The following is a 27572-nucleotide window of genomic DNA, read 5'->3' on the forward strand; positions in this document are numbered from 1 at the left end:
ACAGTTTCTAAGTTGACCTAACTTTCCAACTCTGCACAGTATCCCATTAACTGCATGACAGTAGGCTATTTACAATATTTTCTGTAAAGTAGAGTTTGTAAACACATTATCATCAACTTAATGCAAACACAACTTTTGTTTGAGCAGGAGAGAGAATAACAATGAATGGACGCAGCAACTACAGAAATTGTAGCCAAGGCTAGGCCTACTTGCTGCTTTCTTTTACTATCTATGGTTGCTGGTTAACGGCACATAATAAGCTGATTTTACTCAATACTCAAGGCCATCATGGATATAGAATGTTTTTTGAAAACAACGAAAGGATGGAGGGAACATAGTGAGTGTGGTGAGTGTGTTCGTGACAAAGCTTGCTCCTGACCTAGACCCAGAGACTTTGGCTAGTTATTTAAAAGAACAACTCTCCAGAAATGTGACTTGTCAGAAGATTGGCACTGAGTATACTCGCTACAGCTCTTTTTAAAGTTACAGCGGAATGCAAGGAAGTAGCAGAGATGTATGCGCCGCAGCTGTGGCCAGAAGGGACCTATGTGAGGCGCTTCTATGAGAATCGCAAGCCTAGGGCTACGGTAGGGGAAGGTGTTAAAGCATCGCTTGTAACAGGGATGAGTGCGCCTGAGTCAAGGGCGTCACATGCATGTTAAACAATGATAAATTGCTATGAGAGTTGTGTTTTATAACTCCCGTGGTCTGCAACTTGGACAGGGTGCTGGAGTGAGAGCCCAACGCATTATTGACAAACTCTTTGAGAATGCTGATGTGGTGTGTTTGCAAGAGACTTTTTTAGCTATTCAAGATCTGGATAAACTCAACACAGCATAATAGATGGGGCAGGGGAATCTACGACAGACCTAAACACCAGAATTCTGCGAGGCAGGATCCCAGGAGGTGTGGCCATATTCTGGCACAAGAAACTTGACCCTCTGGTCACTGTGATCAGGTTAGATGTGGACTGGTGCATAGGAATCAAGGTGGTGCATAATAAGAATGTTTTTATAATCTTAAATGTATACACTCCATATGAATGTCACAAAAATGAAAATGAATATTTGAATAAGCTTGCTTTTATAGGGTCTTACATAAGGGAAAGTGAATATACATCCATATTTGTCTTGGGGGATCTGAATGCTGATATATCAGATTTTTTGGTCAACACCTGACACAATTCTGCAAAGATAACAAGGTTATTCTGTCCACTAAGGAATTACTGCCAGCTGATAGCTATACACATGTGAGTGAAGCTTGGCATACTACATCCTGGTTGGACCATTGTATATCTACAGTTGATGCACATAACTGTATAAAGGAGGCTGAGATTCTATATGGTTTGGCCACGGCAGACCATATTCCTGTCTATGTTCATAAATACTAAGGGTCTACCTGAGCTTGTCAGTAGTGACAGCCATAAACCAGGTGAGACACTGGACTGGACAAGGCTCACAGAAGGCGACCTGCAATATTACAAGTTACTGACTGATGGGCACTTGAGAAATATTGAGTTACCTGTTGATGCAATTATCTGTGTGGATGTCAACTGTAAGAATGTAAGCCACAATAAGGACCTATGTGCTATGTATGATAGAATTGTGAACTGTCTAGTCGATGGAAGTGAACCACTAAGAAATAAAGTGGTGAAACAACATACTGTAAGACCAGGGTGGAATGACTGTGTCCATGATGTTCATATGGAGGCAAGAGATGCATTTAGAAGATGGGTTTTAGCAGGCAAACCTAGGCATGGCCCAGTCTGTGAGCACAAGGTACGGTCTAATGCTAGGTTCAAATATGCTGTGCGTTTTATAAAAAGAAATTAGCAGACTATGAGGGCGAACTCTATGGCGAAAAAGTCACAAACTAATAATGTTTATGAGTTCTGGAAGGAGGTGAAAGTGGTTAACAACAGCAAAATGCCACTGCCTTCTAGTATTGATGGCATTACTGAACCTGAAAACATTGCAGAGCTATGGAGGAGACACTATGAGAACATTTTTAACTGTGTGAAGAGTGATGTGTTTAACATAGGCCAGATACCTCACAGCGATGGTGTAGTCATCAGGCCGGAGGAAGTATGTAATGCTATTGACAAACTTAAAATGAACAAAGCCTGTGGGCAGGATAAAATAACAGCAGAACATCTGAAATACGCTAGTCAATGTATTTCAGTTTTACTTGCTCTATGCTTTTCTGGGGTAATGAAGCATGGCATACTTCCTGGATCCATGTTATCTGTCTTGCTGGTACCTGTAGTTAGGTATAGATCACGCAATAGTACAGTCTTCATGTGCTTCCTGGATGCGTCAAAGGCTTTTGATCGTATAAATGGGAAACTGTTTGGTAAACTGCATGAGCGTGGTGTCCCCTCTTACCTAATCAGGATACTGCAGTTTTGGTACTCTCACCAAACTATGCAAGTTAGGTGGGGGAGGAGTTTGTCAACACCCTTCCATGTCTCCAATGGAGTGCGGCAGGGTGGAATTCTGTCTCCACTGCTATTCAATCTATACATGGATAATTTATCTACGGAACTGAAGGGATGTAGAACTGGCTGCTTGGTGGGGGATAGTCTCATTAATCATATGCTTTATGCTGATGATTTGGTGGTACTGTCTCCTTCCAATGCTGGCCTGCAGCAACTTCTTAGAATATGCTCTCAATATGGAGTTATGTTTGATATAAAATTTAACTCAACAAAGAGTGTGATACTGATCGCCAGAACCAAGGAGGATATGAAGTGTGTCTATCCCTCTTTCTCATTGGCAGGTGAACCACTAGAGGTTGTAAAGAAAGTTAAATATCTGGGACATGTGATTAGAGATGACCTCTGTGATGATGATGATGTGCAGCGTCAGTGTGGAAAACTGTATGGGCAGGCAAACATGCTGGCACGCAAATTCCACATGTGCACTCCTGATGTTAAAATCTCACTCTTCAAAACCTATTGCACTCCACTGTATACTGCCCACCTGTGGTGTAATTTTAGTGAGTCGAAAATGAAAAAACTTCAAGTGGCTTATAATGATACACTAAGAATTGTGCTTAAAATCCCTAGGTGGAGTAGTGCCAGTGAAATGTTTGTGTCTAACAATGTGCCCACTTTTAACGCTGTTTTAAGAAATGTTATGTATAGATTCATGTGCAGACTGACAGGGTCTAAGAATATGATTATTGTGTCCATAGCTGATGTCTCTAAGAGTGACACCAGGTACACATCTTGCTTTTGGAAACATTGGACCCGAAGCCTGTATATGTTTTGTAAATGATGCCTCATCTGCATCATCCTTAAATGTTTTGTATTGTTTTATATTTATATATCTGTACTGTGTTGTCTCTATGGACCTTTGTGTCTTGAATAAAGTTTAAAAAAAAAAAAAAAAAATAGCAAAGCTTGGAGTTATTTCAGATGGGCTACAACAAGGTAGGCAAAATTGTAGTGCTTGTCAAAACCTTAGCGCAGCTGGAATAATGCTTAGGCTGATGTTAAAGCACACACAATGTTTAAAGCCATACACAACGGTAAATTGGAACAAAACTAAAGGTAACTTTAGCCTTTATAGGGCTGTATAAAGTTGTCCAAATGAATAGGTTGTAATTAGGCGTTGTTGATGTAAAGATATTGCATGTAGATGTTAGGCTACTAAATTTTCAGGTGACCAATGCACGAACAAAACCGGGAAACGGACAAATATTATCAAGGCTTTGAATGTTTCCGTCTGTGCACAGGGGTGTCTGTAGATCGGTGTGCATAGCATTAATTCCTGCAGGCCTGTGGCCATGCATGTGCCCTTACAATAGCATCTGAATTTGCGCCACTGACTTTAGAGCAGGAGGTTCCTGGTCTGTGGCGGAATTGTTTGCTGAAACCGAAGCTTGATTTTGTGTTCAGTAAACCATATTTGTTTTGATCTGGACGTTTGCTTTGGTTCATTGACCTGATGAATGATCCAATCATGACCAACTTTTAATGTCTTGGCAGAGATTGACAGATTTCTTTTGAAAATGTTCAGGTTTTTCTTGGTGTTCATGATACCATGCACTGTAATTAGGTTCCTAAGGCCTTTTGGGAATAAAAACAGCCCCACAATAGCACAGCCCCTCCACCATAATTCTCATTTGGTATGGGGTTCTTTTCAGTATAGTCGTTCTTCTATGTACGCCAAACACACCTAAAGTGTTTCTAGCTAAAGAGCGCAATTTTCATTTCATCTGAAAATAGACCACATTTCCAGACAAAGTCACTGTACTACTCAGTAACTCCTGCCGTTTACATTGGTAATAAAATGACTGGACAGGCCTTTACCTGGCATGCCCTCTAAATAATCTATTAGCAGTGAGGTTACTTTTGAAGATTTTTGGGAGGACTTGGTGACCCCATGATGATACCTTTTTCTGTAACTTCTTATGGAATTTTTTGCCTATCCTACCATCCTTCATAATGTGTGTGGGGGCAAGATAACCATTGGTCTTTGTCCAAGCATGTTTGTCACATTTCCAGTTGATTACAACCTGTTAATCATTGTTTTAACTGTAAATATAGGCATTTTCAACAAAGTACCTAGTTTTTATAGACATCCCCTGAGCCCTGACTTACAAATGTCACATGTTACAAACACGCTTTGTTTTTATTTAGATTTAGTGTATTCTCTTGTCTTTCCAATGTTGAAAAGTGACTAGAGGATTTAGCCTCTGTGTCACTTTATTTTCATACCTTAGTGAAAAAGAAAGTCATGAACTACTTCTGACAGTTCAAAGACACTCTGATTAACTTAAATAAGTTGAAATTAGATAGGAAAATGCTTCTGAGCATTTGGCAGTTGAGAACACAGGTGTAGCGGCTTGACCTATTATGACGTCACTAGAAGTCACAAAGATTCCACCATTAATTTTCATTTGGATTTTTTTGCTTGTTTTTGTCAAATATCTAAAAAAGTATTCAAGAAAAGTTCATGAAAATTAAAAAAAATACATTGCACAAGTGGTCTCGAAAGACCTATAGTTTAATGAATGGTGATAGACAGATAGTTTAATGGATGTTGATATACATATAGCTCTGAGTTCGTTCTTGACTACGGTTGTTAGGGACCTAAAACCGGTTTATTGCGATACATATATCGTTTTATCGCCCAGCCCTACCATATATCAAAGGTCCTGTTCTTCATATGGACATTTTCAAACATTTTTATTGTGCATATTTCCATGTCAGATGTCCCACGAATTGACAGCATAGGCTAGCATATCCGACATTTAACTAATGTGCTAGCCATTTGTGCATAACCTATTCCCTGCTCCAGCCAGGGAGACAGATTTTCCTGGCACCAGCACCTCCTCTGTCCCCTTCACGTGGGTGTGTGAGACCTCGGCACAGACAGATGTCTGCAGTGCAAAGTAGCCAATTAGGATAGCTTACATACATGGCCATCGGAGGCATTTTGAAAGTGGGTGAGACATTTCAGCGGGGAGTATGGGGGTCCTCCCCCAGCAATTTTTTTGGACTAGACGCAATTTCCTGAATTCTGGTACATTTTAACAGGTTATTTAGATACTTCTATATGACAAAATAAAGCTATTAATTCAATGACTTATTCGTAAATTTGTAACCAGCTTTAATAACCTCATGGCAGAGCTAGTGAGCGGAGCTGAGCAGTGCGAATATCCCGCTCCATGCTCAGGTGGCTATTCACTCAGCTGCTCCTCCGCTCAAATTCACGTCAGGCCGCTCCGCTCAATTTCGCCCCCCCCAATTTATTATTGTTATTCTCCTTAATGTAGTTTTACCATGTCATTGTTTTTTATATTATTGATTGAATGGACATTATTGTTTATTATTGCTTTTTCCCTCATTTTCATTGCTTATGTTATTAGGCTGTTGATTGAATTGACATTGTTGTTTATTATTGCTATTCTCCTTATTATAGTTTGACCAACATTCTAATCTGTTCCCTGTTAAATTTTAAATATTATGTTGTTTTTGTATTTGTGTGTCGCTTTGGACAAAGGCGTCTGCAAAATCCCATAACCATAACCATAACCATAACCATAAATGGATGCTACTAGACAAACAGTTTAATTGATGTTGATAGACAGACAGTTTATTGCATGGATAAATGGTTTGAAGTAGGTGAATGGAGAGAAAAGTAGATGGAAAGTGCCTTGTATCAATATTCCCAGTCAAATGGAGAGAAATACAGAGAGAAAGGGGGCCTAGAGCAGTTGGAACAGGTGCAACCTGTTTAATTGGCCTATTATGATGACATAATGGCCAATGCAAAGTATATGGGAATAAAAATAAACTTGTTTTTTGTTAATATCTCAAAAAGTATAAAGTTTGTAAAAATGCAAATAGCTCACCAGTCAGATGCAACAAAGTTTGAATGAATTTTATAGTTAAATGGTTCAGGCTTAATTAAATGCAGAAAAAGTGGTTAGAAGTGGAATAATAATAAAAGTGATAACATTGTAATGCATTTTCATACACTGTAATAACAAGAAGCCTAGTGATAACAGTACAGTGCATTTGCTTCTTCATGTGCTGTAATAAACAATGATAAGAAGCCTACAAATAACAGTATTTGCATGAACTGTAACAATAAAGGCTTATAAGCGACCTAGTGAACAGTACAGTGTATTTGCATGTACTGTAAAAAGTAAAAGAAGCCACCGAATACATTGCATTGCTTTGCATGATAAGAAGTAGAAGCTACCGGATTACAATACAGTGCATTGCTTTGCATGCACTGTAAAAATAAGCCACCATTCAGGATATGTTTGAAATTGTGGGAAGTTTACATAGCTTAAACTGTGTTTCTTTCGTCCCCATGCCTGTTTCATTTGTCCCGACCAGGCTCTCCCTGGTAGGCTAGTGGTGTCTCATTTCCAAGGGGAATATTGTCTTTGTAACAAATTAGTGCATCTATTCAAGGAAACACACATAGATGAAATATGTAATGCTTATTTTGAACAGGAATACAGATCCCCCCCCCCCCCAAATAAAATAAATAATTGATTAATGATTGGAGAGCACAGACGTCTATGGATGAGATGAGAGTGTTAAAAGAACACATATATTCGGACAAATTATAGTGATGTCTCGTGTTGATATGCTGGAGGAAAAATCAGTTTGATGCTGCCGGACGTCTTGTCAGATGGACATTCACTGGAGACCTTAAAAAAACAAAAAAACATTAAAGTCTTAATTTGTTCCCTCTCTCTTTCTCTGCCACACACAAACACACACACACACACACACAGACAGACAAGGAAATTTGATATTTGCATATAACCCATCTCTCTGATCTCTAAATTTGACCCATCCTCCACGTTCTTTAGGTCAGGGCGTGTCTGACATGCGCAGACAAGAATGCCATTGTATTACTGGGAATCCTTGCTGCATCCGAGCCAGCAACTGTTGTGGAGTATTGAATGCTCTCTACATTGAATCCGTTAAATATGCGTCATATTTCTCGTTCAAAATAGTAGAGCAGAATCAGAAAACAGAATCAGGGCGTCCGACAAAAGTTCTGCTCAAAACGTTGCGTTGCGTAACAAACCACCAGATTCGCGTTGCATACAGGCTATTCCAATTGAAAACAATGTAGCCTAATTGAACTAATCGCATCGCATGTAGTAGTTAGAACTTTTTAAAGGGATATTCCACCATTTGGGGAATTACACTCATTTTCCTTTTTTTTACCTTTCTCCAGTTCATCCAGCCGTTCTCTGAGTCTGGCGATACCACTTTTAGCTCCAGCCTAGCATAGATCATTGAATCGAATTAGTCCATTAGCATCTCGCCTGCTAGCATCACGTTTAAAAGTGACTAAGATTTCGGGTTTTTCCAATTTAAAACTTGTCTCCTCTTAAGTTAGAAAGTGGTGATTAGTGATTTTCTAGGCTGATTTGACATGGAACTATACTCTCATTCAGGCGTAATAATCCAGTCACGAACCGATTCGTCTGCTGCAGCTCAACCTTGTTGCTGGAAGTTAGCCTACAGGGACTATTTTCAGGTGCTGCATGATATCATTGTGCTGCTGTGCCCATGGTGTTCCTTGATTATTACGCTGGAATGAGATTATAGTTCCATGTCAAATCAGCCTAGAAAATCGCCACGTTTCATTTTCCGTTGGTCTTATTACACTTTCTTAGGAATCCTATTTATGAGTGACGCACCCATTATTTGTGGGAGTTTCTCCTAAATTCTCCTAAATTCGCCAGTTAGGAGCTACTTTTAGCCTTAAAATTCTTTGTGAATCAAAATGTTGTTGTCTATATGTCACATCACAGAACAAGAATAACTACCCCGTTCAATCATTCTATGTCACCTTTAAAGTGCCTTTCACGACACCCAAGGTCACTTCACAAACATAAAAGGTTAGCCATCTCATAAAAATAAGTCAGTCAGTCATAAGCAATCTTGAAGAGATATCTGAGATATATAAGAGAAGTCTGCTTTTAAAGTCAACAATTGAGTCACAGTGTCTGATGTAGTCTGGCAGTGAATTTCACAGCTAGGGGGCGATATAGCTGAAAGCACTCTCTCCCAGGGTGCTGAGGTTCACACTAGGGACATGCAGTAGGCCTTTCATAAGGGTTTATACTAATGCATGGGTTTTCATGTTTTAGAAGAATGTAGTCATGAGTGTCAAATCTTAATGGCACTGCATTTGCTGTGAGCAGTGTGAGGTCATTGTATCCTGTGTAGGCCAGACCAACTGGCAGAGGAGTGGGGTGAGTGGAAAAGTACTGGGGGTACCAGGATGAGAGGATCTCCTCCTTACATGGTTAAGGGAGAGGGAGTGTTATCAAGCTGGTGAGGACTGGACAGGACTTGCCACTGTGTCTTATGAGTTAGGGCCTGTAAAGCTAGGAAGAGAATAAGATAAGAAGGCCTTATTTCACCAAACTGGAAGAAACCAGAAAAACTTAGGATTACCCTATTTTACATTTGTTACCTATGCATTACATAGGTTTGCATATAGTTTTATGCATGATGGGAAGATGGTTTCCACCAATGTAAGCGACCCTGCTTGGTACTGATTGTTGAAGGGTGTTGGCGGAGATGGCGTGAGAGGGTGGCACTTCTCAAGGGCTGAGGAGTATAAAATATAGTGTATAGCCATCGGTAGGGGAGATCTCGCCGAGGGTACCAGCTGGTAACATCTCACCTTCTCCCTATTGCTTTGACGGTTGGTCTGGACTTTGGTTGGGCTGTACTATCATTGCAATACTGGGAATTCAAATCTTCTATCTACATTGTCTCCTTCGGACACCTTGTTCCAGAGTGCTAAATTACTGAATAGTCAAGTGGTAATTGTTAATTGGACAATTGGATTCGGAAGTGGACATTTTCCACGACAGATCCTCAGTAAGCGGGAATGATTATCTTTTATATGGCCCAACATTTCTAGCGCCACCCCGGGATTTAAAGGATTTACCCCAAAAACGGCAGTGTAATCTGCCTACTTTCATGATGGAAAGTAACACATGCTTTTTCAAAAATAGAAGTAAACTGTCAAATAAATAATTCAGTTGAACGTTTTTTTTTTATTATTTCATTGCATGGTTATTGTAAATGTAAATGTAAATGTAAATCAGGTTTATAGGCCAAGTATACTTAATGAATTTGGTCTCTGCATTTATCCCATCTGTGACTTAGTGAACACACAGAGCACACAGTGAACACACAGTGAGGTGAAGCACACACTAACCCGGAGCAGTGAGCTGCCTTGCTACAGTGGCGCTCGGGGAGCAGTGAGGGGTTAGGTGCCTTGCTCAAGGGCACTTCAGCCGTGGATGTGGGCATGGGAGAGCAGTGCTCAAACACTTCCCCCGCCCACATTTTTCCTACTGGTCGGGATGAACCGGCAACCCTATCAGTTCCAGGCCTTAAGCCCTAACCAGTAGGCCACGGCTGCCCCCAGTAGGCCACGGCTGCCCCCGTGTTGTTGCCCATTTCGATCTAGATTAACAGAAAGTGTGACAAGTCATAAGTAAATAAATCACTTTGAATTTAACTAACAAGTTTATACAAGCAGAATCTTGTGTTTGGATTTGCTGTGGGAAATAACCCAGCTGCTGAATAAAATAGGGACCAACACAGCAACAGGTTATCTTAAAAATCTAACCCAGCAGGTTTAACCAATTTGGGTTATTTTCAAACGAGCATTTTTCAGAGTGAATGTGTACAAATTCCAATATAAAATGAGACACAGTGATTTTCTGAACCTATACATACTTGGAACTACATTCAATAATACAATTCTCATTCAGGCAAAGCACTACTAGACTAGGCAGGATTTTGGAAAATGTGCTTATTTAAAGTCCCGAAGGCAAATCATGTTAATTTTTGGCATACAACATTTTTAGGGGTTTTGAAGGGTGCTGAATTCAAATCTTCTGTATGCCAGGCTCAAAAATGTCCCATAATGCCTCAAAATGGAGAAATCCAATATGGCCGCCGCCGCCAGGTCAAAATCTAATTAATCACTTATCTTTTAGACTGTACAGGGTAAAAACCTGAATGTAATGTGCTTTTATAGGTTTTCACATATAGGGAATTCAATGTCATGCTCAGATTTAAGATCAATACTAGAGAAAATGCTTGAAATTAATGTACATGGTTAAAATTGTTGTCTCGGATAATGAATAATTCATGAAAAAAGAGGACCATGAAACAGGTTGATGGCTTTCTGAAGAATTTACTTGAAACATGTTTAGAAGCAAGGTTGATTACCATATTTCAATTATATATTTATATTATTTATCTGTATTTATCTATTTTTCTGTATTTTAACTATTTATTTAATAATGCATATTTACCTATTTAGATAGTAATTAATCCATTCTGTTCTAATCAATTCTTTAAACTTCTTGGTATGAAGAGGTAGGCTACACACTTAGGCTATCCTAATCATCCTCATCCTCCTCCTCTCCAGCAGTGTTCTGACAGGTGCTGCTGCAACTGCATGACTCCATGCATAACATGCAACTTTTCCTGCAACTGTAGCGCTGGCTTAGACATCCCTTGACGCAACCACAGGTGGTGATCTCCTTACAAGCTTTTGGAATTGGTGAGAGATAGTAGCTGTGGCACTAACTGATAATGCACATTTGGATGGCCTGATAAGTGTGTGTTGTGTTTGGGCATGCTTTCTTGGCGCCCCCGAGTCATGCATGACTTGTTTAATTATGCCTACGCACACAAGGGAAGCCCGTTGTCGTTTTTTCTCTGGTAAACGTGCAGGTTCTCCTGTTTCCGAGGTTCCGTCAAGGAAGATGGCAAGAGTAGCCAGGGCGCTTGGGGAGTCCTCAGCAGCCTTACAAGCCTCACTTTTTTCTCTTAGCACAAGGCCTGCAGTTCCCCAACCTGCTCCTTCTACCAGTCCGCATGAGCTGGAGGAGGAAGATGAGGAGGCCATTGTGGACGTTGAGACGGTTCTTGCGTCTGAGGGAGAGGAGCTACCTTGTGCACTGCCCTGTGTAGCCAGCCCCGTGGGAGGCGAGCTGGCCCGTCTGTTTGAGGAGGTCCTTGGCAGGGCATCCAGGGCTCTTGATATTCCCCTTCCAGAGAAGCCTCTTGCCTCTGCGTCTAGGTTCCACACAGACATGACTGTGCGCCCAGTGGCGGCGCTTATTCCCCTCCTACCAGACTTTAGCGATTGGTCTGTCGCCAGATTTCCTCCCCAACTACTTTTCATAGGTGGTCTGGCCAGGCTAAGGTGCTTTCCAACATGCACGGTGAAGGGCTGATAGGTTGTGGCTCGCTCCCCCCAGTGGATCAAGCTTTGGAGCCCCTCTTCAACTCCCCCAACTCCCTCTTTGGTGGTCCCTCCTTCCTCAGTGCCAATGGCAGGACTATGGAGGCTCTGCTGGGTAAGCTGCATAGGCCCATAGTGATGCAAGGCCGCCTGGCTAACACAGCGGCCATTCTGTCCCTGTATGTTCGACACCTCTCTGGTCTCTTGCAAAGCAGTGCCGGTGATCCCACTCTTTTGATAGAGCTCCAGTCAGCCTCTGTGTACCTCACTGCAGTGTCTAACGAGCAGGCAGTGGCATCGGGCCACTCCTTGCCTCAGTTCTAAGTAGCTAGACGCCATCTCTGGCTGCCTTAATCTCAGCTCCAGCAGGCAGACAGAGAACGTCTTTTGAGAGTGCTGGTGGAGCCTGGGTCCATGTTCGGCCCACAGCAGGCGTGTGACAGCTGGCCCTGTGCAGAAGAGGTGAGAGGGTCTCTTGGCAGGCGTACCAGGGGCGCTAGGCGCCCTAGAGCATTCACGCCTCAGCCAACACCTACCTTGCGGCATCCGTCTTGGGGGCCGACTGATCTCAGGCAGCGGCTTCAGGCATCCCAGGGCCGCCCACAAGCTGGCCAGGGGGCCAGCGTGCTACTAGCCGTGGCCTCTCCAGGTGCTCTCGTCATTCCTGACAATCTCCGGGCCAGCCAGCCTCACCTCTCAGCTCGATGCATTAAGGCTTGGCTGGAGCAGATCCATGGGTGCTCTCCACCATGACCCACGCTCAGACCTTATGTGCAGAGCTGTCCACCCTCCTGGACAAAAGGGCGATAAGGGAAGTGAGGAGTTCAGACCCCCAAGCGGGGTTCTTCTCCCGTTATTTTCCTGTACCCAAGCACACAGAGGACCTTCGTCCTATTTTAGACCTCAGGGCTCTCAACGTACACCGGTCTCTGAGGTGCAGGTTCATCACAGTTCCGAGGGTGCGGCAGGCCATCAATGCAGGGGACTGGTTTGCTACCATCGACCTACAGGATGCTTATTTTCAGATACCCATGGCCAGGGCATTGGCAGTTCCTGAGGTTTGCGTTCGAGGGTCAGGTCTTCGAGTTCCAAGTCCCCCCATTTGGAATCTCTCTGGCCCCCCGAACCTTCACCAGGTGCATGGAGGCAGAGGGGGCTGAGGATATTAAACTATCTAGACGACTGGCTCATCTGTGCAACCTCAGAAGTGCAATGCCGCCTACACATGGCCTTGCTGTTGAAGCACATTCAGGACTTTGGCTTGCGCCCCAATCCCAAGGAAAGCAGGCTCCAGCCTTCCCAGGTCACCACCTTCCTGGGCATGGTCCTGGACTCCAGGAGGGCAACCGTCTCAATGTCTCAGTTGCTTCACGTTGCACGCCCAGGTGGAGTGGAAACTCTGCCTTCGCCTCTTGGGCCTTATGGCCCTTCACATGCGCCCAGTCCAGAGGTGCCTGTTGAGCCTTGGTCTGTGCCCCCAAAGGCCCTCCCAGGCCAAGGTGACTGTGTCCCGCAGGCTTCACAGGGCCTTATACTGGTGGAGAGATCCCGCCAACACCGAGAAGGAGAGTGCCATGGAACCAGAGATTCGTGACTGGGTCGTATTTACAGACGCATCCCCAGTAGGCTGGGGCGCCGTTCTCGATGGTCAGGGCATCAATGGTCTCTGGACGGACCCTTGGCTATCCCAGCACATCAATGTCCTGGAGCTGAGGGCTGCTCTCCTCGCCCTCCGACACTATCTACCGTGGCTAAGATGTGATGGTGAGGACCGACAGCACGGTGACGGCGGCCTACATCAACAGACAGGGGGGCTTGGGGTCTCCAGGTCTTTGCAGCCTGTCGACAGACCTGTGGCTCTGGGCTCATCCCCTGTTCAGCTCTCTCAGAGCAGTTCATGTGCCGGGGGCCTTGTATGCTGCGGCCAACATCTTGTCGAGGAGGCCCACATACCGGAGAGTCGAGGCTCTAGTTAGCTTCTTCCTATTCACAAAGGCTAACTAGCTAACGTTTTTTTAGTTTCTTACGATATATTAATTATTCAGTTAGCCTATACATAATCCTCACATAACAATATTCACATGCTATTATAGATGTATTACATGGTCCTAAACAAATTGTTGTGATATTATGTTATAGTTTACCTGTTACTGCTGAGCATCATGTGAGAGGAGCGACATAATTGCTAAAAAGTGCCTCGTCAGTGTATAGGTAGAGGGTGTGGCCTCATTCAGGGTTACATATGGGTATTTGTGTGTGTAGGGGTACGGGTAGGGGTGGGATGGGCAAACATGTCATCATAGCACACTGACATCAAAACAATAGGCTCAGGTACAATATTTCAATAGTAGGCAAATCTAGTAGTAATAGCTTAAGAGTTTCAAGCATTTTCTTCAAATACTAAATAAATAGTTAAAATACAGATAAATAATATAAATAGATCAGGGGTCTCCAACCTTTTTGGGAATGAGGGCTACCTGAAGACCCGAAATCATATGGAGGGCTACTCATTTAAAACAAACATACCCTCACCCCTTTTTTGCGAGGGTAGTCCTCCTAAATAATAGGCCTATGTGATTTTTACTTTTAAATGATCATTATTTGTGCAGGCCTATACGTCTTTATATATTAAGCAACTGTATTTTCAAATTTAATATCAATAACCTATGCAACACTACCAACATTTTTGTTCAGTTTGTTCATTTCAAAGTTTGCATGGGGAATCTAATCTATTTTTTTTTTTTTTTTTTTACAAAAAAACTTTCTTTTTGTGCAATTAATAATTTGGGTTACAATTTGTACCCAATTTATACCAACCCACCATTATGAATTCAGGGGATGTTTAAGTTCTGATTTCAGTGGACAATTCGGTTTTAACATTTCAATAGTAATCGCCCACACCACCCTAACATATGAAAACTCCTTTTAAAGTTATTGCACACCTGAAATGATCCATGATCTGACAAAAAAGGGTAATGCACAGTCCTGCTCAGTCATGCATGCTATAACATTTTTAGCGCTATTATACGGCAGTTGCCTACGGAGGAGAAAAGGCCTGTGAGCTAAAGCAATTGTTTTTCAGTCCTTGAACAATCATGCAAGAACCGTATTTGACGAACATGGAATGGCCACAGAACTTTTGCAAAGATATGCTTTCATTGGCTACACCAGACAAGCAAGTTTTTTCCCCCTTTACTGTCTATGCGTGCGAGCAGCGTGTGCGCTCCGCTTCCGTTGTTGTTTAAAGATTGAATGGGAAACGGATTTGAAGCCAAAGGCTAAATTTTAACGCAGCTACAATTTATAAGGTATCACCAATATCAATTTATTGTTACAGATGTATGGCTACATACATTCTTAAAATGGTTCTGGTCTAGACTTAAATATCTATTGAAAACTTCACAATGGAGCGTGTTTTTAGAGCGTGATCGATCTGCAGGTGACCTGTTGGCTATTTTTTAGAAAGTGCGCTGGGGGCGCCTCATAGCCGTCCCGCGGGCTACCTGGTGCCCGCGGGCACCGTGTTGGAGACCACTGAAATAGATAGTTAAAATATAAAAATAAAAAACATGTTTCAAGTAAATTCTTCAGAAAGCCATCAACCTGTTTCATTGTCCTCTTTTTTCATGAATTATTCGTTATCCGAGACAACAATTTTAACCATGTACATTAATTTCAAGCATTTTCTCTAGTCTTGATCTTAAATCTGAGCATGGCATTGAATTCCCTATATGTGAAAACCTATAAAAGCACATTACATTCAGGTTTTTACCTTGTACAGTCCTAAAGATAAGTGATTAATTAGATTTTGACCTGGCGGTGGCGGCCATATTGGATTTCTCCGTTTTGAGGCATTATGGGACATTTTTGAGCCTGGCATACAGAAGATTTGAATTCAGCACCCTTCAAAACCCCTAAAAGTGTTGTATGCCAAAAATTAACATGATTTGCCTTCAGGGTTAATTTATTTTCAAAATTGACCTAGACTATACTACTTGGGATTTGCAAAAATACAATTGTAAGAGCTTTTCAGGTGTTTGCGTCTTCCTTTCATTTCACCATTTGCACAGTTATTAAAGTATAGGTAACACTTTACGGTAAGGGTACATTAATTATCATGAATGAATTAGTTCATGATTTATGCATAACTTCATTCCTTTACATGAGTTCATAGTCTCTCATTCATGACCTCATGCATGAACCACACAACTAAGACATTAGGTATAATGGGTACATCATTATGATTTATGATTTCTTAAGCATGATCATCATTACAGGAATTTAATTTAACTTAATTTAAGGTTAATTGCTCAAGTGTGTGGCCCCTAAACTAAAGTGGAGTTGTCATTGTTGATATATGTAGAGAACGGCAAAGTTGCAGAATTTGAGCAGTAATGACCACATTTTTGGCAGAAAAAGAAATCATGATCATGCTTCATAAATCATACATAATCATAATCATGCTTCATAAAGCAAACACGGGAAAACATGGAGGGAAACTGAAGACTTAATCTTGTATACTGTTTAAATGAGATTGTCAAATTATGGCAATAGAGCCATGTTGTAGAGAAAGTACATAAGAAATATCGGTAACACTTTACTTGACAGTATCGACATAAGAGCGACATGACACTGTCATGACACAGGAAACCTGACCCCAACTCTAACCATAAACCTAACCCTAATCCTAACTTGTTATGACAAAAACCGAATGTCACTTAATAACAGAAGCGTTATGTCATAAACGTTTATGACTTGTTTATGACACGTTCATGACAGTGTCATGTCACTCTTATGTCGACACGGTCAAGTAAAGTGTAACCGAAATATCTGATGTGAATACATTTCTGTATACTGCAGAAAATGTTAGCTCTAGTTACAAAGTTTCGTCTATAACTAAAGTTACAATTTCATTGTATCCTGACCTGTACAGTGACAATAAAGTATTCTATTCTATTCTACTCTATTATATTCTATTCAAAGTTGTTCATGACATATGAAAAGAGCCATGAATGTCAGAAGTTGGCTCAAATTACTTGTTTGCCAATATACATAAACTGAATTATAATTTGAAAGGCTGTAGTTTCAAAACTATTTGAGATACAGATCTGACATTTCAGATTTGTCCTTATGTTGGGTATTGAAGCACCTGTGTGTTTTTTTTTTTTCTGGAAGGTTGACCTGTGAGCCTCTGGTTGATTTAAGATGGAATGACTCAGTTACAATTTTGCAATTGATCTTTTAAAGTTGATCATTTCTTCAATAAATTGGTAAATAAAGTAAATCAGAGCACATTTATCATGTGGTTAAGAGATGAAGAGATGACTTACTGCCTGATGAGTCTGGTGCCCACAACACATGTTCACATTGTGTCTTCTCAGTTCAGATTTTATTAAGGCTGTAATTGAAAAAGACACATTCTCATAATAATCAAATACTATTAATAATGTTTGCAACAGTAGCCTGATCATCTGATTTCTTAGATGGACTGCTAGGATATAACTTAGATGGACTGCTAGGATATAAACTCCATCTAATTTCATAGAGATGTCAACACTGTCAATGACAAATGACAAATCTGATAAATCTGAAATAGGTCATTTAATATCCATTATGAATGATGGCCAAATACAAAAATGTTAAACAATTCTAAGCATGAATCCTAACTCAATTTTCATACAGGATCACCAGTGCAATGCCTGTTGTTATTTTTTAAACAACACACTTAATTACATTTACATTCATTTAGCAGACACTTCTTCCAAAGCGACTTACATATGTCAGTTATAATAATAATAATAATAATAATAATAATAATAATAATAATAATAATACATTTTATTTAAAACACCTTTCAGGACACCCAAGGTATCAAAAAAGGAGAAAAATTATAAAAAATATATAGTCCATTTAGCCATATCATAGTCCATAGGCTAGTCTTAAGAGATAGGTTTTCAGTTCCTTTTTAAACTGGGCAGTGGATTCACACTGCCTGATGTCATTTGGAAGTGAGTTCCATAGCTTTGGGGCTGTGTGGGAGAACGCTCTCTCTCCCATGGTGCTGAGGTTCATCTTGGGCACCTTGAGCAGACCAGCTGATGAGGATCGCAGCGAGCGGGAAGGGGTGTAGCTCTCAATATAGGGGGTGAAGGGGTGTAGCTCTCTATATCGGTGATATAATTGGGAGCAAGGTTATGCAGGGCCTTATATGTCAACAGTAGGATCTTAAACTGGACTCTCTGGGTAACTGGTAACCAGTGTAGCTGCAACAGTACAGGTGTTATGTGGCTTGTGGACTTTGTGCCTGTTACTATCCTGGCTGCAGAGTTCTGAATTATTTGGAGGCGGTGGAGTGATTTATATAGGATGCCAGGCGTTGCAGTAATCAATGCGGGATGTAACATAGGCGTTTACAAGTACTTCTGCACTCTGCTGACTGAGGGAGGGGCACAGTCTTGCGATGTTGCGCAGATGGAAAAAGGCGCTGCGAGACACACTGTTAATATGGGCAGTGAATGAAAGTGTGCTGTCTAGTATAACACCAATACTCTTCACATTGGTGGAGCAGGCAATGTTGGAGCCATCTACAGATAGGGAGAGTCTGTTTTCCATTTTTGCCAGCGTTGTTTTTGAGCCAACAACAAGTAATTCACTCTTGTTACTGTTCAGTTTTAGGTAGTTGTTAGTCATCCACAGATTTATATCATGCAGACAGGCAGTCATCGCAGCAGGAGGAAGGGAGGCAGTCGGTTTGGTGGACATATAAAGCTGGGTGTCATCAGCATAGCAGTGAAACTGAACACCATATTGCCTCAGGATATTTCCCAGTGGGAGGAGGTAGATGATGAAAAGCAGGGGCCCCAAAACAGACCCCTGTGGCACTCCCTTCGTGACAGCAGCACTCTCCGACTTGTGGTCCAAAATCTGGACAAGCTGTGTCCTGCCAGAGAGATAGGAGGTGAACCACTGATGAACACTGCCCTGCACTCCAATGCTGGTAAGACGCTCAAGAAGCAGCTGATGGGATATGGTGTCAAAAAAAAGCACTCAGGTCAAGGAGGATGAGGATGGAAATGAGTCCAGCATCAGCTGTGCAGAGGAGGTCATTTGTTACCTTCACCAAGGCAGTCTCTGTGCTGTGCTTCGGTCGAAATCCAGACAGAAATGGCTCAAACAGATCATTGTCCTTCAAATGATCCTGGAGTTGAGATGCCACCACCCTCTCCTTCATTTTTTAAATGAATGGTAAATTGGAGATGGGTCGGTAGTTGTTGAGGTCATCATGGATCAGCCCAGGTTTTTTCAGGGTTGGTCTGACAATAGCAGTCTTCAATGAAGGAGGGATTTGACCAGTGATGAGCGAGGTGTTACTGACAGGTGGAAGAGTTGCACTTGGTGATGAGACCAGTGATGTAACTTTCAGCAGGGAGACTGAATTCACTGAGTGCATTTATTGTAGGTGAGCCCAACTCAATCAAGGAGCATGGTTGTTTCAGCTTAGTAATTGAACACTCCAATTGCTGATGGATTGCCTCAATTTTTGTGTGAAAAAAGTTCAAGAAGGCTGAGCGGCGTTCAACAGATGCATTCTGATAGATGGTACTATCAGGTGGCTTGAGGAGGCCATTCACAGTGGAAAAGAGAGCCCTGGTGTTTCCTTCTCCCTCATTGATGATCCTTGCATAGTATGAGCTCTCAAAGTTATATTACAAGGGCATTGTTACATTGTTCCTGGAGCAACTCAGGGTTAACTCAGGGCCCCAAGGGCACAATGGTGGAAGCCGGGAATTGAACCCACAACTTTTTTGGCTACTGTAAAGTGAATGTATACAGTATAGGTACTCTTTGATGACCACAGTAGATAGTGGACACCATGAAAAAGTGTACTGCAGGAGTAGCTGTTTCGTAAGGATAACTTCAAAGTAACAAAAAAATGAAAAGCGCAACACTGCTTTCTCCATGTACAGCTGGTTTATTGATTAACTGACAAGAGAAAAATATGCAGTTTTAAAAGGACGTGACCGAAGGAAGCCATGGATAGGCCTATAGGCCTAACGGTAATTGTAAAGCAATTTACAAAAGATTCACTGAACAAAAATGCTGATATGGTACATGAAAATTTAGCTAAAAATGTGGAGAATGCAATGCAATCAAGCATTTTGGACGATGTGGAGAGACAAGCCGGCAGCAGATTAAATGCTCGAGAGAGAAAAAGATGCGGTTTTAAAAGGACGTGCAGACCGAAGCTGCAGAAAAGCAAGCCAGTGTGTCGGTATAGGCTAAGTTATCAGGGATGTCTACAAATACATAACCCAAAAAATGCCACATTTTAATAACCCTTTGCCCTTCAGCGTGCACATTTTGTCCCTTTGTATGCTTTGTAGATCAGCTATGCCACCAAAGAAGGAAAAAAGGAACATTCAAAGCTTTTTCATTATGCAAAGTCTAAGTAGGCAAAGTAACTAGCCATACAAACCGGCAACTAGGCTACATAACAACTGGTGACCAGGCTTTCAAATGCGGATTTTACTGTGGAAAATAGCATTAACTGTTAGGATATTACCCAGAATATTGTCACAACTAAGGGCCAATCTCAATTCTCTATTTTACCCCTTCCCCTTCCCCCTTCCCCTTAGTTTTGCGCGTGCACGTGAGACAAAGGGCTATCTCAATTCTCATTTCGATCGAGGGGTAGGGATAAGGGCAAGGGGTAGATACCCCTTAAAACCAAGTAAGATCGGGAGCTTACTTGAAACCGAGGGGTAAGAGAAATACCCAACATACAACGCTCACACCGGAAAAATAAGCACACCGAGAGATTCATTGACATGAAATGTTGGCATTAATAAGGATTATAAAATTAAAATGGTAATTGTTTTATGTTGCATTCAATCTTGTGACCATATATTGAAGGTCCTGTTCTTCACGAGGACGTTTTTTTTTTTTAATCGCTGTTAACAGCACTATTTGCGCGAATGTCTCGCATTTTACATATTTCCATGTCTACCCCGCGAATTGGCAGCATACCATGTCAGAAAAGTCCAACAGCAGCTAAATTCGCTGAACTTTTTTACCGCTCGTCTGATATGAATGCTGCATAGGCCTACTGCTGCCGACTCCTCGCATAGGCTATTACAGTTGTGGGATGTTTACATAGCAAACTGCATGTTTATTTTGTCCCCCATCCCGTTTCATTCACCCGGACCAGAAGGTAGGCTGCGAACGAACATAGGCACATTCTGCTGTTGTTGAAATAATTCCTGAACGGTTTTATTCCGAGCTGAAAATGCAATGATAGCCTATTTGACAGAAGACAGATTGCTAGTGACAAAATATTAGCTTTCAGTGTGGTACGATCTCTGTAAATTACGTTTCAAGTGTTTCAATCATTTAGCTCTCCCTTATGGTTGGCTAGTGGTATCTCATTTCCAAGGGGAATATTCTTCACCCCTATGTCTTGCCACTCGGTTTCGAGGGACAAGGGCTAGAGGTAAGATGAAGGGATAGGGGAAGGGGAAGGGGTAAAACAGAGAATTGAGATTGGCCCTAAATCATCCCGCTCTCCCTTATGGTTGGCTAGTGGTATCTCATTTCCAAGGGGAATATTCTTCACCCCTATGTCTTGCCACTCGGTTTCGAGGGACAAGGGCTAGGGGTAAGATGAAGGGATAGGGGAAGGGGAAGGGGTAAAACAGAGAATTGAGATTGGCCCTAAACCTAGCTTCTGTAATCTTTCAACCAAGGTTAGGAGTCATGTTGAATAGGGATGTGCCACACGGACAGTCACATATAGCACAGAATAGAAGTCACCATGTCACTTGTCACCATGTCACAATTGGGCTACCAATCTTGCAGTTACAATAAACAATGGATCCAAGACATTTTCCTGTTCCTATATTCTGTTTCTGTAGGCTAATGTATTTGTGAATGTAGCCTGAACAATGCAAAGAAATAAAAGATAAACTATGGTGCATTTCCATACTCAGAAATGAACATTGCGAGACAATTGTAGATAAGACAGTTGAGAGAGATAGGAAACAAGTGGGAGAGAGAAGGAGTGGGAAATGACCACTAGAATCAACCCATAGTCCAGTGGGTATTTGGACACAAATGTGTTTTGGGGTGCTGCCACATCTGACATCTCCATCTTACTTTGTATTTTAATGGTATATGTTCACACCCGGATTGTATCATGTACAGTATCATGAGTAATTCATGGGTGAGTAGATTGAACTTTCAACATACTGCAACCCCTTTTCATAGTACTACAAATATCACATGGTGACACATTGTAGACAATTAGGCACAATTATGAGAATATTGCTTTCATCTATATGGCTTCCTGAGAACCACTGACACAATTGAGTTCATGTTACCTGTTAGAATGATGCCAACAAAAATCCATACACACAGGAAGATATTTCCAATTAGAGGATTGTGGTCTGTGCTGAGCTTTCCCTGAATAAGGGTAAAAGTGATTCCAAATATCTGAAGACAAAACGAAGAGTATATAAAGTCAGTGTTTCAGGTACAGTATATAAATTACATTATGTTTACTTAGCAAACAGTTCTATCAAAAGCCTCTTACAACAATCAATCAAAATTACATTAACATTAAATTTAACTGTAAAATTAACTAATTAGATTGCCAGGTAAATAGATGAGTTAAGCATATTTTAGACGAATAGGCTTTGTAACATCCTCCTGGAATAAAATAGTGTAGGACCATGCACAACACAACCACTGAACAAGTTAGCTACAGCATATTTGAATCTGCAATCCCCAGGCAAGAAAAAAGACTATACAATGCAATACAAACAATATGAAACAACAAATAACTGAAAACAATTAAATAGAGTTTACAAAGCATCATACAAAGACCTTGAATTTCCCCTTGGGGACCTTAAAGGAGAAATCTGGTGATTGTTCACATAAATCTCCATTTCTCAACGTCACAGAGTACTGTCTTTTTACGGTATGAAAAAAAAATCTGTTTTACCTAGCTCAAGTTGCTAGTTCTACCAACTTAAGCAGCCAGGTAGCTATAGCACTACACTCTGGGGACATGTTTGTGAGCCCCCACGTTCATGCCCCCAAAGTGTAGCGCTGTAGCTACCTGGCTGCTTTTGCTATTGGACCTAGCAATTCAAACTAGGCAAAACTGATTGTTTTAACTGATTGTTTTGTGCCGATAGTACTCGTGATCTCGAGAAATGGAAATCTATGAAAAAAATCTCCAGATTTCTCCTTTAATCCTTTGAGGCTATACATTATTTTCAGTATAATTTTACTACCTTTGCTTTCAAAATTTTGGTTTTGCAAAAATTTTAAATTAACTACTAATGCTTTTTCAAAGTTCTCAATGTCTCGTTTTAAATGTCAGGGCCCTCGGAAGTCTACCAATGAAGTGTGGAGCTACTCTAAGCCTCGTAAATGGTGTAAAATAGTCATTTATTTGCATGGCTAGCCCGATGCTCGAGGCACCCCCATTCTAAGCCTGTCGGTAGCATCGGCTAACTAGCGCCGATTTCGAAATGCAGGGGACAAGCCGAGATGGGCTATGAGACAAAAGTTCACACTCGGTATCATGTTTCAACACACTTTAGGTCAATATCACACCGAACTTATCCTTTAACTCAATGTGGTCTATGCTTAGCCTCAGAGAGTCCCATCGGGGGTACGCTTTCCGAACGTTCGCCTACCCCCTTAGACATTTGTCTTCCAAGAGTTACTCCACTTCTTGTCCTTCCAAACACACCTGAACTCTGTGGCAACTTTTCACCTGTCTAGCCAATCAGCTAAACAATTAACACCTGTCATCTGGTTGCCCAAAGCTTCATGGTAATTTCTTCAGGCAGTAAGTCAAGTGAATTGCAATGAGAATGTCTTGGGTTCAAACGTCACCTGACACACGTTTTTTTTTTTTAAACTTTGTTCAAATTCTCAATTTTTTTCTATGATGGACCTTGGGGACTATGACTAAGATGCATTAAATCAGCGTTTCTTAACTAGTGGGTCGGGACCTAAAAGTGGGTCGCGGAACTGTTCTGGGTGGGTCGCAGAACTTGTCAAGTCAAATCAAGTCAAGTCAAGTTTATTTATATAGCGCATTTCATACACAGAGGTCATTCAATAAGCTTTACATAAACAAAAACAAACAGTAATAACAAATAAAAGCATAGAAGGGCAATATAGTCAAGGAATAGTTCAAAAGGTAAAGATCATAATAAAAAGAAAACAAAAAACGCACAAGGTAAAATCATTTAAAAATAAAGAATAATTAATAAGCAAAAAAAACAAAAAACAAAGGCAAAAGTAGTAAAAAAGTAATAAAAGTGCTTAAAAATATGGTGTAAGACACTTGTGAAATAGGGATATGCAGCTTTCAAGTGTCAAAAACGGCAAATTCCCACGTTCACATTAAAACTGTTGGACATGAAAGGCCACATGGACTACAAACAAACCCCCCAAAAAAAAGCAAAATCTTCCCCTAGTTGTGCAGATCAGGCTGAACCTGATCCATGTTTGTATTGTAAGATTCAGCCAGATCTGTGCAGCGCAGACTGATTTGACGCTACCAGAACATGAAGTAAGGCAATGCTCTGCCTTCAGAAACTAAGTATATAAGTATAAGTATATATACTCTTTTGATCCCGTACGGGAAATTTGGTCTCTGCATTTATCCCAATCTGTGAATTAGTGAAACACACTCAGAACACAGTGAACACACAGTGAGGTGAAGCACACACTAATCCCGGTGCAGTGAGCTGCCTGCAACAACAGGCAGCTCGGGGAGCAGTGAGGGGTAAGGTGCCTTGCTCAAGGGCACTTCAGCCGTGGCCTACTGGTCGGGGTTCGAACCGGCAACCCTCTGGCTACAAGTCCGAAGCGCTAACCAGTAGGCCACGGCTGCCCGTAAACTGCCCTTGTTATAACCTCTCTGTACATGTTCAAAGTTTACAATACTTCAGTTTGTCTGTAGGGACCCTATCCACGCTACCACCGAAGTGTACGGCTATTTTGAGCCCTTTCAGTGGTTTGAAAATAGTGATTCATTTTGACGTGAATCCATGCCTGCTGCTACATGCTATAAACCAGTTTGTTGCTAATGCAAACAACAGTGCTTGCTCATGCTTGCTTATGCAAGCACACTAAATACCCTATCAACCACTTTGCATGCACTGGCATTTCTTTCAGGCAATAAGTTGCTTTGCATACATGTGTCTGACTGCAATGTAAACTGACAGGTTTAATCCATTGTGACTATAATATTCATTAATTAAGGATGGCTACATCATATACATGTCAATGTCCAATATACTGACCTGGGCAAAGGCATTTAGAAGACCAGATGATGTTGCCTCTGACTCTGGGTATGTAATCTCAACCCCAAACTCAAATCCAATAGGCAAATATCCTGTCATGAAAAATCTTTGACATAAAATGAAGATGATGACATGAGTCAATGAATCCTCATGTGAGGGTTAGAGTTTAAAATCATCTATGTATTTTTATAGAAAATAGATATATAAAATTGAATAATCGTTGTAAGTCTTACCCTAGAACTCCTGCAGTGAAAAACAACACCCATAGATATCCCATGTCCAATGTAAATGTGAACATCAGCATTCCAATGAAAGACAGGATGTAGACAATCAATGTGGTCATTCTAAGGAGTGTCATGGATACATACATCACGCAGTTAGAAATTATTTTTAGATTCAAATTTCAATAGTTCTGTCATCGTGATTATCATAACTACTAGGCTAGTGACTAGTGATGTACTGAGAGCTATCTGATAGCCCCCAGAGTGTGCAAAAGACTGTTGTGACAATAAAAAAATAACGAGCAATAACCACTTTAACATTGACACCAAGGTTGGAATTTCACGGCGGCAACAACGCTATGGCCTTCATTGCCCCTTGTGTTTGCCGCGATACCCCTTTAAAAATTGGAAGTTCACAGGTCACTGTGGCCTTAGTGCCCTGCATGACTGTTCTCCCCTTCTGCTTAGCATCCGCTTGATGCAGCGATTTTAATTTGAAGCCTAAGCCCTATCAAAATAATATTAGCATCAGAATTAATGGTTCTAGAATGTTCAGTATTTGATGCCCAGACAGCGAGAGTGAAAAAGGAAGTGATAGCGCACGGCAAGAAAAAGTCTCACATTCAGCAGCCAGATGACAAAGCAAGAAATGTATATATATTAAGGCTATATTAAGCTAGCCTTGACGCCAGCCGAACTTAGCCCCGCCCACAGCATTTGAGGTCGGGAAGTTCAGTCTGGACTTGTTCCGTTGTGGAGCAACTATGCCCGAACCAGAGCTGTTTGGACCAATCCAATTGGGCTTTGTGCGATGATGGACAGATGTGCAACGATGCCTAGTCTATCACGTCATCTGAGCATGCTTAGGTTGATTTTGTTTGCAACAAAAACGCTGTGACTAGAAGCTAGACAGATGGCTTTTAAGACCCTGTTTACACGTAGGAAAAATGCCTTTCATTTACACGTAATTGAAGGTTTAATCACTGAAAACAAATTTTTCTGAAAACTCCGGCCAAAGTGGATATGTGGGAAAACTCCGGTTTCACTTTCATCAAGGGAAAACAGCGTTTTTGCATAGTGACATGATGTTCCCTCGATTGTTTGAAATCTCTGATTGTCCACCTGTTTGCTCGAGGGATTTGCAACACCCTTCCCCAGCTGTTTTTTACGGTGGCGCATTGCATTCACATCGCAAAAAAAAAATCAGGTTCTCTCATAATTATGAGATAATTATCTCATAATTACGAGATAGTATCTCATAATCAGATAGTATCTCATAATTATGACATATTATCTCATAATTACGAGATAATTATCTCATAATTACGAGATAATCATCTCGTAATTATGAGATAAGGATAGGATCCGTGCTGAGGATCTAAACAGCCTTTCAATAAAAGCAAGCACATGTTTCCTACTGTTTTCCTGGTTTGAACGACTTTCGTACTTTGAGAGATTAACATGTCTTTAAGTGGCATGAAAAATACGCCTGTCAAATCGCCAACAACCCCAAAGCAAAGAGTAAGCTAATCCATAGGCTACTCTTTGCCCAAAGGCAATACAATGTTGCACGTTACAGTCCTAACCAGTAGGTGGAGGTACTACTACGCATAGGGCTACCTCCATCCACGTTGTCACACCAGAGAATGTCTAATAGACGGGCTCTGGTCACACGCACGCCTATTGTTTATTTTGTGCAGCTAGGCTACTTGTTCAAGTGGCATTGATGAGTTAAACAGTCACATTTTTCCTACACGTATTATATTGAGAGAAAATAGTCAGTTGTAAACAAAGAACTCTTCTTATGTAACCCTTTCGTAAATGGACTGAAGTTGGCTCTACATATCTACCTTTATTGATTATGCTAACCGTTAGAATCTCTATGGGATGTCTCATATACACTAGCCATAAGCTAACACATTAGTTTCTATTCTGTAACTTGAAATGCTAGTCTACATGATTGCTCTTAAACAAAACATCGAAGGAAATAACTGAGATGTACTCTGTTGGTCTGCATAGTTTTATAGTGAATCCTAAGTAAAGGTTTGAAAGGAACTTCAGCTTCAGACATTCTCTTGTGAAGCTGTTAGGTCTATCTTCTCTAATAGACCATGTCATTGCCTCACACAAGTGGGGGCAGAATTGGAAATGTGTCATTGATTATCTCGTAATTATGAGATAATTATCTCGTAATTATGAGATAATATGTCATAATTATGAGATACTATCTCGTAATTATGAGATAATTATCTCGT

The 27572-nt window shown here is 41.2% G+C and overlaps 1 protein-coding gene across 3 annotated transcripts in view; it reads right to left on the minus strand.

The window, feature by feature from the left end:
• Window positions 1–6102: 6102 nt before the first annotated feature.
• Window positions 6103–27572, minus strand: part of flvcr1 (FLVCR choline and heme transporter 1) — a 46854-nt gene continuing 25384 nt past the window's right edge. The window contains exons 6-11 of one of the 3 annotated variants that reach the window (XM_076272210.1): window positions 25330–25440; window positions 25097–25202; window positions 22148–22259; window positions 17102–17169; window positions 7041–7176; window positions 6103–6925 (exon numbers count right to left, since the gene is read on the minus strand). In XM_076272210.1, coding sequence (XP_076128325.1) covers window positions 7090–7176; window positions 17102–17169; window positions 22148–22259; window positions 25097–25202; window positions 25330–25440 — 484 coding nt within the window. In that variant the 3' untranslated portion in view covers window positions 6103–6925; window positions 7041–7089. Of the gene's footprint in view, window positions 6926–7040; window positions 7177–9069; window positions 9974–17101; window positions 17170–22147; window positions 22260–25096; window positions 25203–25329; window positions 25441–27572 lie in introns of those variants that run through there. The other 2 variants (XR_012983872.1, XM_076272211.1) reach the window with 2 other exon arrangements.

This window comes from Alosa pseudoharengus, unplaced genomic scaffold (genome assembly GCF_046254945.1).
Source record: "Alosa pseudoharengus isolate Yale_2024_CS ecotype anadromous, Long Island Sound unplaced genomic scaffold, YU_APseudo_1.1 YU_APseudo_1.1_scf_7, whole genome shotgun sequence".
NCBI lineage: Eukaryota > Metazoa > Chordata > Actinopteri > Clupeiformes > Clupeidae > Alosa > Alosa pseudoharengus.